At 38.1% G+C, this 18,418-nt stretch overlaps 1 protein-coding gene across 3 annotated transcripts in view; it reads right to left on the bottom strand.

Moving 5' to 3' along the window:
* ikzf5 (IKAROS family zinc finger 5) overlaps positions 1 to 18,418 on the bottom strand; it is a 264,268-nt gene that overhangs the window by 124,482 nt on the left and 121,368 nt on the right. Inside the window, exon 3 of one of the 3 annotated variants that reach the window (XM_057848802.1) lies at positions 3,632 to 3,783. In XM_057848802.1, coding sequence (XP_057704785.1) covers positions 3,632 to 3,770 — 139 coding nt within the window. In that variant the 5' untranslated portion in view covers positions 3,771 to 3,783. Of the gene's footprint in view, positions 1 to 3,631; positions 3,784 to 18,418 lie in introns of those variants that run through there. The other 2 variants (XM_057848806.1, XM_057848805.1) reach the window with 2 other exon arrangements.

An 18,418-nucleotide genomic window follows, 5' to 3' on the forward strand; every position in this document is an offset into this window, starting at 1 on the left:
AAACAAGGTGCTGGAACGAATTAACTTCGTATGTAGAGGTACCACTGTATTTGGAGTAATCATTTGCAAAAATGTTATTGCTGAGGGGACTTTGAACGCACCTAAATAGTTAAAAAAAAAAAAAAAAAAACTTTACCTGAGAGTTTGTTTGCACTTTGAAAAAAAAAAAAAAAAAAAAAAAAAAACGTCGGTGTCAGCTTCAGTAGCTCGGGGTCTGACCGCCAAGACCTCTGCCTTTGGCTCACTAAGCCCCCCAGCATAGTGAGTTGGCCTCTTTGGCCCCTCCCACAGGTGGTGAGCCCATGGGAACCCGCGTCCGGAGAAGGGAAAACTGATTCCACTTATTTTTGTCATCATAAGGAGTCGTTTGAGCCATGCTTTGTCCGTTAGGGTGAGAAATTCAGTCTTCCGGGAGGGACTAAGGGTCCAGCCGCTACTCCTCCGCGTTGTGAGAAGCCAGCTAAGGTGGCTAGGGGATCTGGTTCAGATGCCTCCTGGACACCTCCCTAGAGAGGTGTTCCAGGTATGTGTCATTAGCGGGAGGCCCCGGGGACGACCCAGGACACGCTGGAGAGACTGTCTCTCGGCTGGCCTGGTAATGCCCTGGGATCCAGCCGGAGGAGTTGGTTGAAGTGGCTGGGGAGAGGGAAGTCTGGCTTCCGCGCTAAAGCTGCTGCCCCTGCGACCCGTCCCCAGATTAAGTTAAATTATACAATTTTAAATTTAGCAAAACAAATGTAACTAGTATATTTTTTATTAAAAATACATTACTGATACATACTGTAGACTTCACTATCAGTTGACCGGCCAGCTTTTGTCCACAGCCAAAGATTTCTTTTAATGTGAATCTTGATCCTCAAGAAATTTGTAAACCATTTGAGATTGTTTGCTACTTAGTGTTTTTGATAGCGTTTTTGTCCTCCCTAGTGGAGTGAATTTTGGTTAAATATCCCGCCGTGTATAGTAATAAATACCTTTTTTATCAAGAAAGTCCTGCCTCGAGTCAAGTCCTGTTCTCAATAGTTATTTTGAGGGTTAATAACAATTTGTTCATGAATGAGATTAAAGCATTTGTGTCAAACTGCACTGCATTGGTCTGTTTTGTAATATTTTACAGCTGCTAATAATATTTTGTTATAAAATAGAAATAACAATAGTATTTTTATATTTAATGTTATTTCTGTTATTGTTATAGCAATCATAATAAAACACTATTATGAATATTTTATTTTTCATGTAAATATGACTATATGTAGTACTGCATATTTATATAAGTAGTGTTACTTAAGGAAAAAAACAAGAACCCAAAAGGTTTTTATTTTTAGTATTTCAATATTATTGTATTAATATTGTTTGATGTTATTACTTTTGATATACAAAAACAAATGTGCAAATTAGTATTAAATAACAAATACATAAATACCATCGTAACACATACATTTTATACATGTATATTTATCATAATTGAAATGAAATATATTTATGAATATATTGTAACAATATAATGGGAATTTAATAACTTTTTAATCCCATGTGTTACAGTTTATTTATTCATTCATATTCCGTGCCGTTTCTCCTCGCACGGGTGCTGGAGCTCACTATGGACAGTAGGCAGGCTACGCCCTGAATTGGTTGCCAACCAATTGCAGAGCACAAACAATTACTCAACCACACACTCAGACATATGTACAATTTGGATGTTCATTCAGCCTCTCATCCATGTTTTTGGGATGTTGGATGAACCCGGAATATCAGGAGAAAACTCAGGCACAGGGACAACACGCAAACTCAACACAGAAAAGCCGGGGCATGGGCTTGAACTATTGAGCCTGACAAGGGAAACGGGGCCGATTCGTAGGGGGCCTATTTTCAAAACCTAAAAATCAAATATTTTCAAAACTAAAGCTGCTAGCAACCTAAAACCAAAACAGGCACCTCCCTTAGGCATATATAAGTCTGCATGAGAAGCGGCATCAAAAAATTCAAAGTCGTTCCCTAATAAAATTCTGATTATTTTTTTATATATGTATAACAACACTTAAAATGGCTATAAAATTCTCAGATTTTACGCTAGAAGCACCAAAAAATATCACCAAATGCAGGGATAATCACCTATTTTTACAGGATCAATAGAAATATTTAACATAATAAGTTTTTGCTCAAAATGGAAAAGTTTTCAACAGCTAATAAATCACTCAATTTTCACATCAGAAACTTAATACTTGAGGGAAGCATGCAGAATGTTTAATAAGAATAATTTTACTCAACAAAGGGAAATTTTTGCATTTTTCAATATACAATCACCATTTTTTTATGTTGAATTCCAATATCACTATTGCTGTTTTAGATTGAAATGTTACATGAAATAAAACACGTAAAAGCCGAACGTTTTTTTTTTTTGGTATGGGCGCAGAAATGTCTAAATTACTTTTTTTTTTTTTCAAAAAAACTGGCAGTTGGCTGAAAATTACCTGATTATTTGAATGTAAAGTTAAACTATTGTGTATAGATACGAAATCTAACATGGTGGCCATCACAAAACAAGGAGCTTTTCAAGTTGAAAATTCTTGTAATTAAACACGTAAATCCCAGAATTTCTTAGATATGAACGTAAAACAGTCTGGATTCTTTGTTAAAAGCAAAAAAAAAAATTGAGCAGTTATTCATTTTACGTGAATATTTCAAGTTAAAGTGACACAAAATTTTTACTTTTTTTTTTTTTTTTTTTTTTTACAATGTTTCAAAGTGCATGCACTGTGCTATTTTATACAGTATAATAATTACCTTGAATCCTCGACCAAATCACTCTTGCGACACTCCTGCCTGTTTGTATGCACAAAATTTTTTTTCCTGTTTCCACCTTAATCCAGCGTTAGAACGCAGCGTGTGTTTGAGTTTATTGCAGTGAAAGCTGCCAAGATGCTCTGCCTGGCCCGGCCCCCTACGGGAAGCCGTGGCACAATGTCTGTTGGAGCTGTCTCGTCAACTGATAGTGAAGTCTATGGCTGATAATTATTGTTTTTCCATGTGTTTATATACCGGTAACTCAAATATGTTCCTAATTCAGTTTTGAGTAAAATTATCATATTATAATTGTAACAAAAAAAGTCACTTTTCACATACAAAAAATAATAATTAAAGGGTGACAGCTATCAGGCCGACCGGCTCCACCAATGAGGTGTCCCTTATTTATTTATTTATTTATTTTGCAGGGAGTTGGAAATCCTAATTGTGGCCAACCTAACTGATAAGGACAGACACTTGTCGTACGAGTTTATTTGATTGCAATCTGTGTTAGGAAAGGGGAATCCTTGTAAGGTGTGGTAAGATAACTCTAGCTAGCAAATAGACAAGTGGACATTGAAGCTCAAACATCTGAACAGGTAACAGGACCCTCTGTGACATTTTTTGTGTGTGTTAGTGTGTGTGTGTGGGGGGTGCAATTTGGAAACAGTGCGGCACACTTTTTTGGCCAATATCCTGCTTCCCCTCCTCCTGGCTTCCTTCTCCCGGGAGAGAGCCATTGATCTGCTGTCTACTGAACACTGTCTCCAGTGTCAGGATAATTCCTTGTGGGATTGGTTTTCCCTCGTTACCTTTTATTTGGGGAGCTCTGTTCCTGCCCCCTTACCTAATTCTCCCCGCCTTGACTTCCAGTGGCATTGGGCACCGACCTGCTGACAAGGCACCCATTGTCCTCTCAACGGAGGCCGGAAGTACGAGCGAGGATGGTGGAGATGAAGCCGAAAGTCACTTGTCCACCTTTCCATCAGTTTTTTGCACCTGCAGAGACACAAAATTAACACAAAATTGGACCTGTTAGATCAAATCAAATATTGAAGTAAACCACTGTGTTATTTTGTAAATTATTGCAATACGGGATTAAATCAAAAACATTTTATTCGTCATTATAGACTGAAATATGTCTCGCAAGAATTTGGAGTGGTTCTTTCGATAGGCAACAGACAAAGAAAATGAAAGAAGAAAACCGTGAATTATGTGATACGCTGGACTTGACATCATCAGTTTTCTTTCCACCTCATGCAACCCTGTTATGAATATGATCAGAATAGGACATATATTTTTCCCCTTAAAAGTACGCAGTTGGTGTCAGAGCAGAGGATGCAGATGACAGGGTGAGATGGAGACAACTGATTTGCTGTGGCGACCCCTGAAGGGAAAAGCCGAAAGGTTAAAAGAAGAAGACTTTTATACAAAATTGAGCCTTCTTGGTTAGTTGTAATAGCTAGATGATCAGCTACCTACTACTCCTGAAAAAAACATTCGCTATATACTATAGCATTTGGTATAGTAGTAGGCTAATGCTAATGGCGAGCAGCCTCTTAAATTCTCAGACAACTTTTTTTTACTTACCGTTCGTGGCGTATAGGTAGGTATAGTTGATTGAAAACACATTGTTTTCCTGCAGAGTGTGTATTATCATCAAGTTGGCATTGCCCTCGTAGATAGACTCTACAATATGTGCTCTTCTGTCAGTGTTCATTCGAAACAGTTGTAAACTTTTATTTTGTTTGGGAGTAAATCATTTTAATTTTACAGAGGAAAACATTTTTCATAAGCGTCGAAAACTAGACGAAATTAGTCAACCAAAACTAGACGAAGACAAACACATTTTGAGATGACTAAAATATGAATGAGACTAATACGTATTAACATTCTAAAGACTAAGACGAAAATTAACAGCTGCCAAAAACAACAATGGCTAACATTAGTATTTGCAACCCTGTTACTGTGATAAAACCAAGTATTGTAAGAAAAAAACAACAACAACAAAACAAAAGAAAAAACAAAACAAAATCATGTAATTCAAATGTTAATTCAAAGCGTTCATCCTGCAGGTCTTAATGCACAATTCCTTTTTTTTTTTTTTTTTTTTTTTTTTTTTTTTTTTTTTTGTCATATCTGTTTTTTTTTGGCAAGGCATTTATTTATATAGCACAATTCAACACAAGGCAATTCAAAGGGCTTTACATCACATGAAGATCATAAAAATCACATTTAAATCAATACAACGTAAAAACCAAGACAATCAAAATCGAAAATAAAATTATGCATAAAAATCGCATTTAATTACAAATACAATAAAAATAAATAAATAAAAATAAAACAAAAACTACTACTACTAATAATAATTGAAATCAGCAATGGAGATAAGCACAAGAGGAATAGAAAGCAAGTAGATTGAAATATATAGACAGTTATGGATATGCAGTGCTAAACAAAAGCGTTTTTAGCCCTGATTTAGAAGAGCTAACAGTTTGAGCATACTTCAGACGTTCAGGTAACTTGTTCCAGAGGTGAGGAGCATAATAACTAAATGCTGCATCAGGTTCTTGTTCTTGGAACATGCAGGAGACCGGTTCCAGACGACTTTAGGGGTCTAGATGTCTCATAGGAATCTAACAAATCAAGCATGTATTTTGGTCCAAGGCCATTAAGTGTTTTATAGACGAGCAGTAGTATTTTATAGTCTATCATTTGACTCACTGGAAGCCAGTGTAGCGATTTCAAAACCGGTGTAATGTGGTCAGCTTCCTTGTATTTGTGAGGACTCTGGCTGCAGCATTCTGTACTAGCTGCAGCTTCCTGACTGATTTTTTATCAAGACCCGTAAATATACCGTTGCAATAGTCCAATCTGCTGAAAATGAATGCATGCATAAGTTTTTCCATGTCTTGTTGATTCAGAAGCCCCTTAATTCTGGTTATATTTTTTAGGTGGTAATAAGCAGATTTAGTGACGGATTTAAGATGGCTATCAAATTTTAGGTCTGAGTCAATAATTACGCCAAGGTTTCTGACTTGATTTGTAGCTGTAAGTGACATTGTGCTAAGTTGCCTGCTTATCTTTGACCTTTCCTTTTTTGGCCCAAAAATGATCACCTCTGTCTTCTCCACATTTAACTGGAGAAAATTCTGGCACATCCATTCATTGATTTGATGAATGCATTTACTCAGGGAGACTAAGGGACTATAATCATGTGGGGACACAGAAATGTACAGTTGTGTGTCATCTGCATAGGCGTGATAGGAGATGTCATACTGTTCCATTATCTGACCTAAGGGAAGCATACAGATGTTAAATAAGAGTGTCCGTTAAGACTGCCTTTCTGCATTGAGCCCATTCAAGTATTACAGATGTGCACTAATTCGCAGTCCGACATGCGCTGAGCAAACTGACCTGCATGTGCAGAAGCATCAAAACAAGTAACTACACACTGTGCGAACATGACAAACACACATACAGTTGTGGTCAAAAGTTTACATACACTTGTGAAGAACATAATGTCATGGCTCTCTTGAGTTTCCAGTTATTTCTACAACTCCAATAGAGTGATTGGAACAGATACTTTGTCACAAAAAACATTCATGAAGTTTGGTTCTTTTATGACTTTATTATGGGTTAACAGAAAAAGTGATCAAATCTGCTGGATCAAAAATACACATATATGGATCTGAAAAAGCGAATCATTGACTTGAACAAATCAGGAAAGTCACTTGGAGCCATTTCAAAGCAGCTGCAGGTCCCAAGAGCAACAGTGCAAACCATTGTTTGTAAGTATAAAGTGCATGGCACTGTTTTTTCACTGCCACGATCAGGAAGAAAACGCAAGCTATCACCTGCTGCTGAGAGAAAATTGGTCAGGAGGGTGAAGATTCAACCGAGAATCACCAAAAAGCAGATCTGCCAAGAATTAGAAGCTGCTGGAACACAGGTGTCAGTGTCCACAGTCAAGCGTGTTTTGCGTCTCCATGGACTGAGAGGCTGCCGTGCAAGAAGGAAGCCCTTGCTCCAAAATCAGCTGAAGTTTGCTGCTGATCACATGGACAAAGATAAGACCTTCTGGAGGAAGGTTTTGTGGTCAGACGAAACAAAAATCGAGCTGTTTGGCCACAATGCCCAGCAATATGTTTGGAGGAGAAAAGGTGAGGCCTTTAACCCCAAGTACACCATGCCTACCGTCAAGCACGGTGGTGGTAGTATTATGCTGTGGGGCTGTTTTGCTGCCAATGGAACTGGTGCTTTACAGAGAGTAAATGGGATAATGAAGAAGGAGGATTACCTTCAAATTATTCAAGATAACCTAACGTCATCAGCCTGAAGATTGGGTCTTGGGCGCAGTTGGGTGTTCCAACAGGATAATGACCCCAAACACACATCAAAAGTGGTAATGGAATGGCTAAATCAGCCTAGAATTAAGGTTTTCGAATTGCCTTCCCAAAGTCCTGACTTAAACCCTATTGAGAACTTGTGGACAATGCTGAAGAAACATGTTTATGTCAGAAAGCCATCAAATTAACTGAACTGCACCAATTCTGTCAAGAGGAGTGGTCAAAGATTCAACCAGAAGCTTGCCAGAAGCTTGTGGATGGCTACTAAAAGCACCTAATTGAAGTGAAAATGGCCAAGGGACATGTTACCAAATATTAGCGCTGCTGTATGTATATTTTTGACCCAGCAGATTTGATCACTTTTTTCTGTTCACCCATAATAAAGTCATAAAAGAACCAAACTTCATGTTTTTTGTGACAAAGAAGTATCTGTTCCAATCACTTTATCAGAGAAAAATCAGAGTTGTAGAAATAACTGGAAACTCAAGAGGGCCATGACATTATCTTCTTCACAAGTGTATGTAAACTTTTGACCACAACTGTAAGCCTTATGTGTGTGTGTCAGTTTGCCCCGATTCGGCCATGTAAGCAATACTGAAATATTGCTCATTTGGTGTATAGATAAACTGAGCATTATCAAGCTCATCAATTTCTTTATTTAATTTTTTTTTTATGACTGTGGTCAAGCCAGCCTCCTTCGTAGTAAAAGCGCAGTTCAAGCTCGGCGCTCACACTATTGAACAGCTACATTGCTGCCGTCTTGATGAAGTTGCTCTCACTCTTTGCTGATGTAATTGCTGCATGAATTCCGATTTGGGGGGCTTCACAGTTCAGACCGCCGCCACATTCTGGAAAAATGTGGAAAGGATCGGATTTGAACCATATGATTTGAAATGTTCCACTGCTATGCAACTTTTACCGTTCAGACCGTCAAGTTAATGCCTCACTCGAGTCGGAAAAACACGGAAAAATCGGATTTGTGCATTACGACCTGCAGTATGAACCTAACCTTTGAAAGTTTACTAACCTATAGACCCTACCCACCGACGTCACAAAATCACGTGCTCGCTGTATGGTTCCGCCCCCTTGTCCGTCATTTTGTGTCTGTATTATCAATGGTCTCAATTGATCGAGCAATTTATAATGCATTTCATGGAAGACCCGGTGCTTTCGGATGCCGTAAACTCACTTGATGCGTTGCATAAAAGGCGTTATGTGGAAAAGCTTCAGTTTATCCATTCGCCAGATCCATATTTGATGCCTAAATCGATGTTTTTCGACCCGCTGTCTCCGCCGTATTTGCCTGACATCTGCTAGCTACCCTGATATGTACAATTATCTTGTCCACACAAAATCAGCCTATTCTCACGAAAGTTTGAAAAACTTTAAGAGCTTGGAGGCTTATAAATACTTCGTTGCTGGTTGGGTGAAACAGGTCCTCGTCCACGAAAATTCGGCAGGAATCTATCTTGTGCTTGGAAAGGTGAGTTACGAAATTTTCAATTCAAAATCTTTTGTTATTGCTAACATCCACTGTCAAGTCTAATGTATTTCATGTCGTTTGTCAATGGAGTTAAGGCTTTTAATGTTTATATGGTTTAGCGATAGCACTCTCACTACATACATACGTGTATGTTGTCGGCGATTAGCCTAGCAATGATCTTAATTGTGGTTGTCAGCCCAAAACCCTCTAAATATATATTAAATGCATCTTACCAGATATAAAATGACTACTACATAATCTGTGGTAATCGTTTGGAGCCCAGTTTTTTCGTCAAATTGCAGCAGCCCATCTCGCTCTCTTCTCTCCGGGTCTCTCGGAATCCGGTAGAACTTCAAGTCTCTCCGTCTTCTCCGTCTATCTTCTCTGTTATTGCAACCGACAGCCACACACGCCTTCACCATTTTGATTATTAATGTTAATGAGCAGAAAAACACGTCATAAATAGGAGGAATGTACGTAGCCATAACAGGTAAACATGATGTGTTGACGGACAATTGGGCGGCACCAGTCAGGAGGAAGGAGTTGTGACGTCACGTGGGTAGGGTCTATTATTGATAAATATATACCAGAAAATCAGAAAAGTGAAAGCCTATTTTTCAGGAATTTGGCGTTGCAAATAGATCGGAAGTCTATTACCATCAGTGGCAGATTAGATGAGGTAAAAGACAGCAGAATATAAATCCAAACATTACCGAAAATGGTCAACATTCATTTTTGCAAAGTAGAACTTTCTGCAACACTAATTGCGGACAGTTACTTAGATTGTCCAACAGAAAAACAATAGCAAGAGTATACAAATAAAGTATTTAACATATCCATTGCAGAGTTAGTTTACTTATCTCAGTGCACCTGGGTTGGGCACACCCAAATTCCACTTTTCGTTCAACTTACACATAAGCACAGATGTGGCAACTGCACTCTAAAAAGGTCCCTCAAATAGGAATTGCGGCTGTCAATGACACGTCACATCTCACTCCTGTTTTCTTTGGACTACCATCATGTCACAAAAGCTGCCTTGACAAAAGTTGCGTGCGTGCACGGGCAATTCTTATTTCCTTTCATTGTCCTTGCTGGACAACACAAACAAGCAAAAAAGGCTGGAGAGTGCATCATTTCATTTCCATATAGATGAAAAGTGTGCGATGAAATAAACAAGTGTCCATTTGTACACAAGGCACAATGCTTTTCATGGGGATGTTTGGCCATTGTTAGGTGTGCTCCTGCGCATTACCTGAACAAAACCTTAGATAGGATGATTGTATTTCTAAAGGGCCACTAATATATTTTGCCCAGTTCGTGGCACTTGAGACATAAAAGGGGTTAAAGCAACGAGGGAGCGCAGAATATGGGAGCCCTCTTCAGTCTTATTCACCCCAGGTGTCCTTTATCTTCACATGCGTGCGTTTTCTTGAGTCTCATGCCTGGAGTCCTAAAGCGGAAATGGATGGATGTACTGGAATAGTCCAGTGCTAACATTCCTTTGAATAGTTTATATTTTCACTTCATGCAACATCTGATAGCACCTCCATGCTTTGTACAACTTCTCAAGCAAAAAGCAAAGCAACCAAATTTGAACGTCTAAACAGGAAGATGACATAAAGCCACTGGATTGGTATCGAATCGAGTAAATAGGCCTTTAATTGTATCGGCATTCACTATTTTTTATTTAACTAATCGTATAACAATTGTATACACTTTTTGTTTATAAACCATGACAAAATTAACTTTATGATCTCTTTTTCTATATCAGTTCATTATTCATAATAAACCTGCTTCTTAACTTACTGACTCCCATTGACTGTACTAGACGTCCAATCGATTTGAATTGGGAGAGCAGTGACCATTCCATGCCAGCTCTCCCAGTCCAAAAGGATTGGGCGTTTATCTCCAGCCAAGACCTGTGCGTCCATAAGGCAAGCTAGGCAAATGCTAGGGGCGTTGAATCTTTCAAAAGGGCATCAAGAAAAATGTTCAAATAATATTTGATGACAGCATTAAAAAAAAAAAAATACAATAGACCAAAAGAACAATACATATAGTAATAGGTCTTTAAATAATGATGAAATCATTTTTCTAATGCGCCTTCTGCCCATTTCAGTGTTTCCTTTGATGCGGTAATTTCACCACAGTCTCTAATCTCACTCGCCCCCAATCCCAGACCAGCGAGCTACTTGAAGATGTTATTTTTAGCCTCCGCAATTGAACGGCGTTATGGTGACGATGTCATGAAAAGACATAAGCCCTCTGGGTCATATTTTAGAAAGATGAAGAAAGTAGTATAAATGCGAAAGACAGGTTTGTTGTGATGAGACAAACTTTTTTTTCTAAGGGTTTAGATGACATACTGCTAAAGCTAAATTATACTGTATCATTAGCCAAACCTGTTTTTTTTAGAAATATTGTCAGTGTTTAGCCAGCTGTGGATTAGTATCAGTAAAATTTACTCCCCTCCCATTTTAGAGAAAGTTGGACAAAGTGTATGGGGGACTAAAATTGTGTCTTGCTGATTTTCATGTGAAGTGAAGCACTTTTACCTCGTGTTTAATTGTACAATTCAAAGAAAATTTGCCTTGCCTAAAAGTGCCAAAGTTAAATAAATAATACACCATTAAATATGCAATTCATAATTTCATAGGTCTGTGGTATGGGAGACTAAAAATGCCATGGATTTACATGCAAATATTTGTTATTAAATGTGTCATCAATTCGTTAAAATGGCAATTCCAGTCATGTAATTTATTTGTCAACCTCGCCCATGAAAGTTAGTGGCCGGGATCCGAACACCTGATTGAGCCAGGTACAGTGCCTTGCAAAAGTATTCGGCCCCCTTGAATCTTGCAACCTTTCGCCACATTTCAGGCTTCAAACATAAAGATATGAAATTTAAATTTTTGTCAAGAATTAACAACAGGTGGGACACAATCGTGAAGTGGAACAACAGTTATTGGATAATTGAAACTTTTTTAACAAATAAAAAACTGAAAAGTGGGGCGTGCAATATTATTCGGCCCCTTTACTTTCAGTGCAGCAAACTCACTCCAGAAGTTCAGTGAGGATCTCTGAATGATCCAATGTTGTCCTAAATGACCGATGATGATAAATAGAATCCAAATGTGGTTAATCAAGTCTCCGTATAAATGCACCTGCTCTATGATAGTCTCAGGGTTCTGTTTAAAGTGCAGAGAGCATTATGAAAACCAAGGAACACACCAAGCAGGTCCGAGATACTGGTGTGGAGAAGTTTAAAGCCGGATTTGGATACAAAAAGATTTCCCAAGCTTTAAACATCTCAAGGAGCACTGTGCAAGCCATCATATTGAAATGGAAGGAGCATCAGACCACTGCAAATCTACCAAGACCCGGCCGTCCTTCCAAACTTTCTTCTCAAACAAGGAGAAAACTGATCAGAGATGCAGCCAAGAGGCCCATGATCACTCTGGATCAACTGCAGAGATCTACAGCTGAGGTGGGAGAGTCTGTCCATAGGACAACAATCAGTCGTACGCTGCACAAATCTGGCCTTTATGGAAGAGTGGCAAGAAGAAAGCCATTTCTCAAAGATATCCATAAAAAGTCTCGTTTAAAGTTTGCCACAAGCCACCTGGGAGACACACCAAATATGTGGAAGAAGGTGCTCTGGTCAGATGAAACCAAAATTGAACTTTTTGGCCACAATGCAAAACGATATGTTTGGCGTAAAAGCAACACAGCTCATCACCCTGAACACACCATCCCCACTGTCAAACATGGTGGTGGCAGCATCATGGTTTGGGCCTGCTTTTCTTCAGCAGGGACAGGGAAGATGGTTAAAATTGAAGGGAAGATGGATGCAGCCAAATACAGGAACATTCTGGAAGAAAACCTGTTGGTATCTGCACAAGACCTGAGACGGACGGAGATTTATCTTCCAACAGGACAATGATCCAAAACAGGAAGCCAAATCTACAATGGAATGGTTAAAAAATAAACGTATCCAGGTGTTAGAATGGCCAAGTCAAAGTCCAGACCTGAATCCAATCGAGAATCTGTGGAAAGAGCTGAAGACTGCTGTTCACAAACACTACCTACCTCACTGAGCTCGAGCTGTTTTGCAAGGAAGAATGGGCAAGAATGTCAGTCTCTCGATGTGCAAAACTGATACAAACATACCCCAAGCGACTTGCAGCTTTAATTGGAGCAAAAGGTGGCGCTACAAAGTATTAACGCAAGGGGGCCGAATAATATTGCACGCCCCACTTTTCAGTTTTTTATTTGTTAAAAAAGTTTAAATTATCCAATAAATTTTGTTCCACTTCACGATTGTGTCCCACTTGTTGTTGATTCTTGACAAAAAATTAAAATTTTATATCTTTATGTTTGAAGCCTGAAATGTGGCGAAAGGTTGCAAGGTTCAAGGGGGCCGAATACTTTTGCAAGACACTGTATTGTTATGTCATGGTTTCACGATCAAAAACAGCTATTTGACTAATATAATGTAACATCCCACTTTCTTCTCTTTGTAGATGCTCTTCAGAAATATTTTCCTTCCACCTCTGTACATCCCGGGCCATCTTTTACAGCCACCCTATCCACATCAGCACCAAGTCCAGGTACCTTCCCACACACAGAATGACAGTGGAGGAAGAATTATAAAGTGATTTTAAATAATTATGGTGAAAATTGCTATTGTTGCAGGGTAGGAAGGGGGTGTGGGGGGGGCACCAGGAAATATGTTGCCTAGGGTACCAAATTGGTCAGGAACGGCTCTGCTCCAGCCAAATGGTCATTTCCATCGTGCTTTTTTGTCCATATCAAAAAAGTAAAATAAATAAATAAATAAAACCTGTCTTTTTCCATTTTGCAACTTCATCTGATCATGCATACTAAGGCTTTGCATGGTCTGGAAATATTGTAAATGAAGACCCTGGCAATCTGAGGACCCCCTTGTACTTCACCAGTCCGATTACTTCCTCGAAAGGAGCCATACACTGAAAGGCCTCTTTAATGTGAACCGCGGAGACTCATCCAGAGTTCTTAAAGAAGTGATGATCAAGGTTTGTATTCTTTTGATCTCAACAAAACTAGTTCTTTTGCCCAGCCTCTCAAGACCAGTTTTTGGGTTTCCCCCACACTTACCCGAGCAGCTCTCATCCTGTGATGATGAATCATGTGTGGTATCACACAAAACAATATTTCACTCCCTGGTTCCAGGTCCTATTTGAAGAGATCACATCAGGACATGAAAGCATTCTCTTTTTTTTTCTCTCCGTGTATCTGACCCACTCGTGTGCGCCTCAAGCATTGATCCTGTGATGGTGGTAAATGAGTTAGAGACAATCCAAGGCTTGGCCAAATGGAGTAGTGAGCTGTTAATGCTGCTCGAGTGCTTGTACCAAAGCACTGAAGAGGCATAAAATGTTGATTTTTTTTTTTTTTTTTTTAAAGAATGAAAGAAAAAAAAAAACTATACGTGTCTTAGACATGTTCAGAGATAAGCACGCACACAACACATTAGCGAGATGTACCTAACAGACGAAAGGCAACGTCCATTACCGGTGAGAGCAACATGTACTGTACTTGTTGTATTGACCAATTGACATGGCAATGTCTAATTAAAGTGCAGTGATAATGGAGCCACTGAACAACTTTTCTCCTCTCGTGTTAGCTTAGTTATGTCATTAATGTTGGCCGATTAGCACAAACAACAGCAGCGCTGCAGCATGCGCCGGCTCAGGAGCCAATGAGCCCACCGGTCTAATTAGGAATGAACAAAAGCTTTAAAACGCTGTTCCAAAACAAGAGACAATTAATCAGCATCATTTCTGGTGGAGAAAGTTAGAATTAGCATAATTGAGGAAGAGCAGAGGCCTGGCTAATACACTGTGAAAGAGATTGTTTGTTTGTACAATTAATTATCCACACGATACATAACTGCTTTGTTTTAAGTTAGAGCGAGGGGAGTGAATGAAATAATTGCAATTAGATCCAACAAGGCTGCAAAGTGCCCTAGTGGAAATTTCTGCAACAGCTTTTTGTATCCTTCCCCTGAACTATAATGTTAAATAGCCTTTTCATTCAGATCATTTGACACATTTTGAGACACATGTTTTCTCTCTTCAGAGATGATGCAAAGAGTAGAACAATTTGCAATTTGGCACCTTAAATAATAGGAGTGTAACGGTACACAAAAATCTCGGTTCGGTACGTACCTCGGTTTTGAGGTCACGGTTCGGTTTATTTTCAGTACAGTAAGAAAACAAAATGCAAAATATTCAAATGTGCTAGTTGTTTATTACACACCTTTGTGCTTTTGACAACAGGAACATTAGCCTATACAAAGCTAGAATTCCACTCAAAAAGTAGCGGGTATTTAAAGATAATCCAACAACAATTTGCCTTTCAGACCCGGCGTATTGGTCAGCTTTCTTTCTGAAACAAAGAAGAAATAATGTATGTGCTGATGATCCCCTCTCTCATTGTCGCGCTCAAACTGTAATGATGCTGTTTTACCTGTATAGAGAGGTAAATCGCAGCGCAAAATGAGTAGAGTGAATTTTGGCAGCCTTTGGAGACTTCTTTCCATTGGCTAAAGCCTTGCAATCCCTCTCCCTATGATTATAAATATCATGGGAAGCAATGTGGGGAAGCAAGGTGGCAATTGATCTTTGTCTTAACACCTTATGTTATTTCCCAACGCAGGGAAGATATATCAATTGCTAGCACGACGCACAGTCATGGTTCCACTTCCCATCATGGTTCCACTTCCCATCATGCATTTGGGATGGCCACAGTATCATTTAGTGAAAGCTCAACAAATACACTAGATGGCAATATTTAGTCACAATACACAAGTCTTTCTATCCGTGCATCCCTATCACAAAAAGAATGTTAATAATGTAAATGTCATCTTGAGGATTTATTGTCATAATAAACAAATACAGTACTTATGTACTGTATGTTGAATGTATATATTCGTCCGAGTTTTATTCATTTTTTTCTTAATGCATTGCCAAAATGTATATGATCGGGAAAAATTATCGGGAATGATTGGAATTGAATCGGGAGCAAAAAAAAAAGCAATCGGATCGGGAAATATCGGGATCGGCAGATACTCAAACTAAAACGATCGGGATCGGATCGGGAGCAAAAAAAACATGATTGGAACAACCCTAATTTTAACATTTATTTTACACATGGAATGCCTCAATGAATCTTTTTTTTTTCTCATGAACGGTTTTCAAAAGCTTTATCAGTGGATTTTCTGAAGTTAAAGCGCCACACAGAAAATAATAAATTTAATTGTGTATGCAGGATCTGTGTATTGTTATTTTTTAATTACAGGTGTTTTAGCTCATTTCAATTTATTTTATTTAAATGGGCTATTATTTATTTTATTGTGTTTATATTTTACAAATGTGATGTAGTATTCATTTATATTGTATATTTTATGTTGTATAATTTTAGTTCCTATGTGAATATTAGTTCCTACTTGTTTTGTTGTGGCAGGAGGGTTTTGTATTGAGCACGGGGCCGTGTTGGTTATTATTATAGCAGAGAAGACAGCAGTAAATCAACAAAGACAAGTCAACTGTGCCCCGATCTACAACTCAAGAGATCTGTTGGACTCAAAAAGTGGGTTACGATTGCATATTAGTTTGAAAATCGACCGGATCCACCGTAATTTTACAAGAGTGACTTCCGGTCTGCCCGATCCTAGCTACCGGTAGTAGTATTGACGCAGGAGGGTCGCATCTCGCGTAAAATAATAAACGCTGTCGTTCTTTTCGCGTGCACCGTATTGAGCCGCTTCTGGGACGCGTCTAAAACGCGGCCGCACTGCGACTGGTATGCATTGGCTGATTGACTTTAACGCCCGCGTTTCACTGCATTCTCGCAGCGGCCACGTTGTCGCGCCGTCGACGTTTCTGGGTTATACTGTCCTACCGTGTTGGTCCTCATTGTTATAGTAGAGAAGACGGAGTAAATATAATCTACACAAAAAAACTGTAACCCGATCGACTCACAGCCTCGAAAAGTAAGGGTTACATTACGTCAGAAACTCGTTCGGTATGCCTCCGTTCCGAACCGGGTACCACGTACCGAAACGGTTCAATACAAAAACATGTACCGTGACACACTTTTTAAATAACCTTTCTCATGAGAGGCTTTACCTGTATATGTAGGTCAATATCAGTCCACTCATTCATACACGGTGGAGAAATACAAATTGTAATCAATACATTCCAATGTCCCCCTTATCATATTTTTTAGGACAGTTAAAATGTTTACAAAAGGAGTGCAGGCACTTTGCGAACAAGTCTGAAGAGTATATCAGAACAGTAAGTAAAAAACGAATAACTATAATTATTCATTATTGTATGATAATATATTCCTTTTCTATCATAAACACTTGTGGTGTAGTCGAGGGCGTAGGTTTGGTCTCAATATTTGTAGGGATGATATAACAGCATTAGCTGCATGTACACTTTTTGCTGGTGACAGGACATTCATAAGACCAAACAGATTGGGTGAACGGCGGTCAGGGCTACATTTCTCACCAATAAGAACCTAATTAATTAATAGGCTAAAGATTAATGCAAAATAAATCTGACTTGTACTAACTTTTACACTGCAAATTTTACAGTATAACATCTTTATCTGATAATTTTTCTTAAATCTAGTCGAATATATATATTTTTTTCATCTTTTCTTGAGTTTTAAAGGCTAGTTAACAGATAAATGCGTCAGATTCTTTTACTTACTTTTAGTAAATATTACCATTTGTTCTTATTAGGCACATACTGTACATCTAAAAGCCGGTCATTTTTTTACCTAAATCAAGAAAAAAAAATGCTTTCAAATAATGTTTTGAACAATACTGTATATATTCTTGAATTAATAACATTTCTGACAAACAAGTTTAAGATAAAATATATGTACTTTTTTTTTCAAATAAGTCTTACTTTCAGCTAGCAATTTTTATTTCAGCTAGCAATTTATATTTCAACCAATCTGCGTAAAATTTACTTGAAGCACCGGCAGATAATTTCACTTATTTATAGTAGATTTACACTGAAAACAAGGGATTTTTTTTCTTTCTCCAATTTTAAGGAGTTGGGGTTTTGCCGTGCATACAGTATGTATTGGTTCAACATTTCATTGTACCCTTTGTTTTCAAAAACTACTAAAGACACATTTTGAAAACTTCCAGAATAAATGTCTGGATTTTATTAGCAAATTTAAATTGTGTAAATTGAATTATTAAATTATTTGAATATAAATTATATTAACATACACAATAGATATAGACCTGTTAATCATCTCTTAAGTATCCGGGAATGCAAAAAAAAAAAAAAAAAAAAAAAAATTAAGAAAAAATATTTTTCTTATTACCACTCAAAATTGTCTTTCTAAATAAATTAAATATAAACAAAAACGTTCTTAGTCATGGAATAACAGAAATAAATACAAATTGAGCCTTCCTTCAGGATTAACACTATTGTGTTTGTCTACAAGCACAGCCAAACTCAACAAAAAATGAAAGCTTCTTTGGGCAGCTTTAAGACCACATAAGTAAATTAAAAATGGAAACTGGGGAGAAGGGTGTAAACCTTGGTTCACTACATTTCTTACAGCTGAGCAGAGTTTACTATATTTCTCACAGTGTAGTTATTGTTAACATAGTGGAAAACACGTACAGGAGGACACTTCTAACTTCTAACTTGTGTAGGAAGCTGCTTAGGTACAGACTTAAGCAGCTTCCTACACAAGTTAGTAAGTTCACACAATTTATCGAAATGAT

The sequence above is a fragment of the Corythoichthys intestinalis genome, chromosome 10, assembly GCF_030265065.1.
Source record: "Corythoichthys intestinalis isolate RoL2023-P3 chromosome 10, ASM3026506v1, whole genome shotgun sequence".
NCBI classification, from domain to species: domain Eukaryota; kingdom Metazoa; phylum Chordata; class Actinopteri; order Syngnathiformes; family Syngnathidae; genus Corythoichthys; species Corythoichthys intestinalis.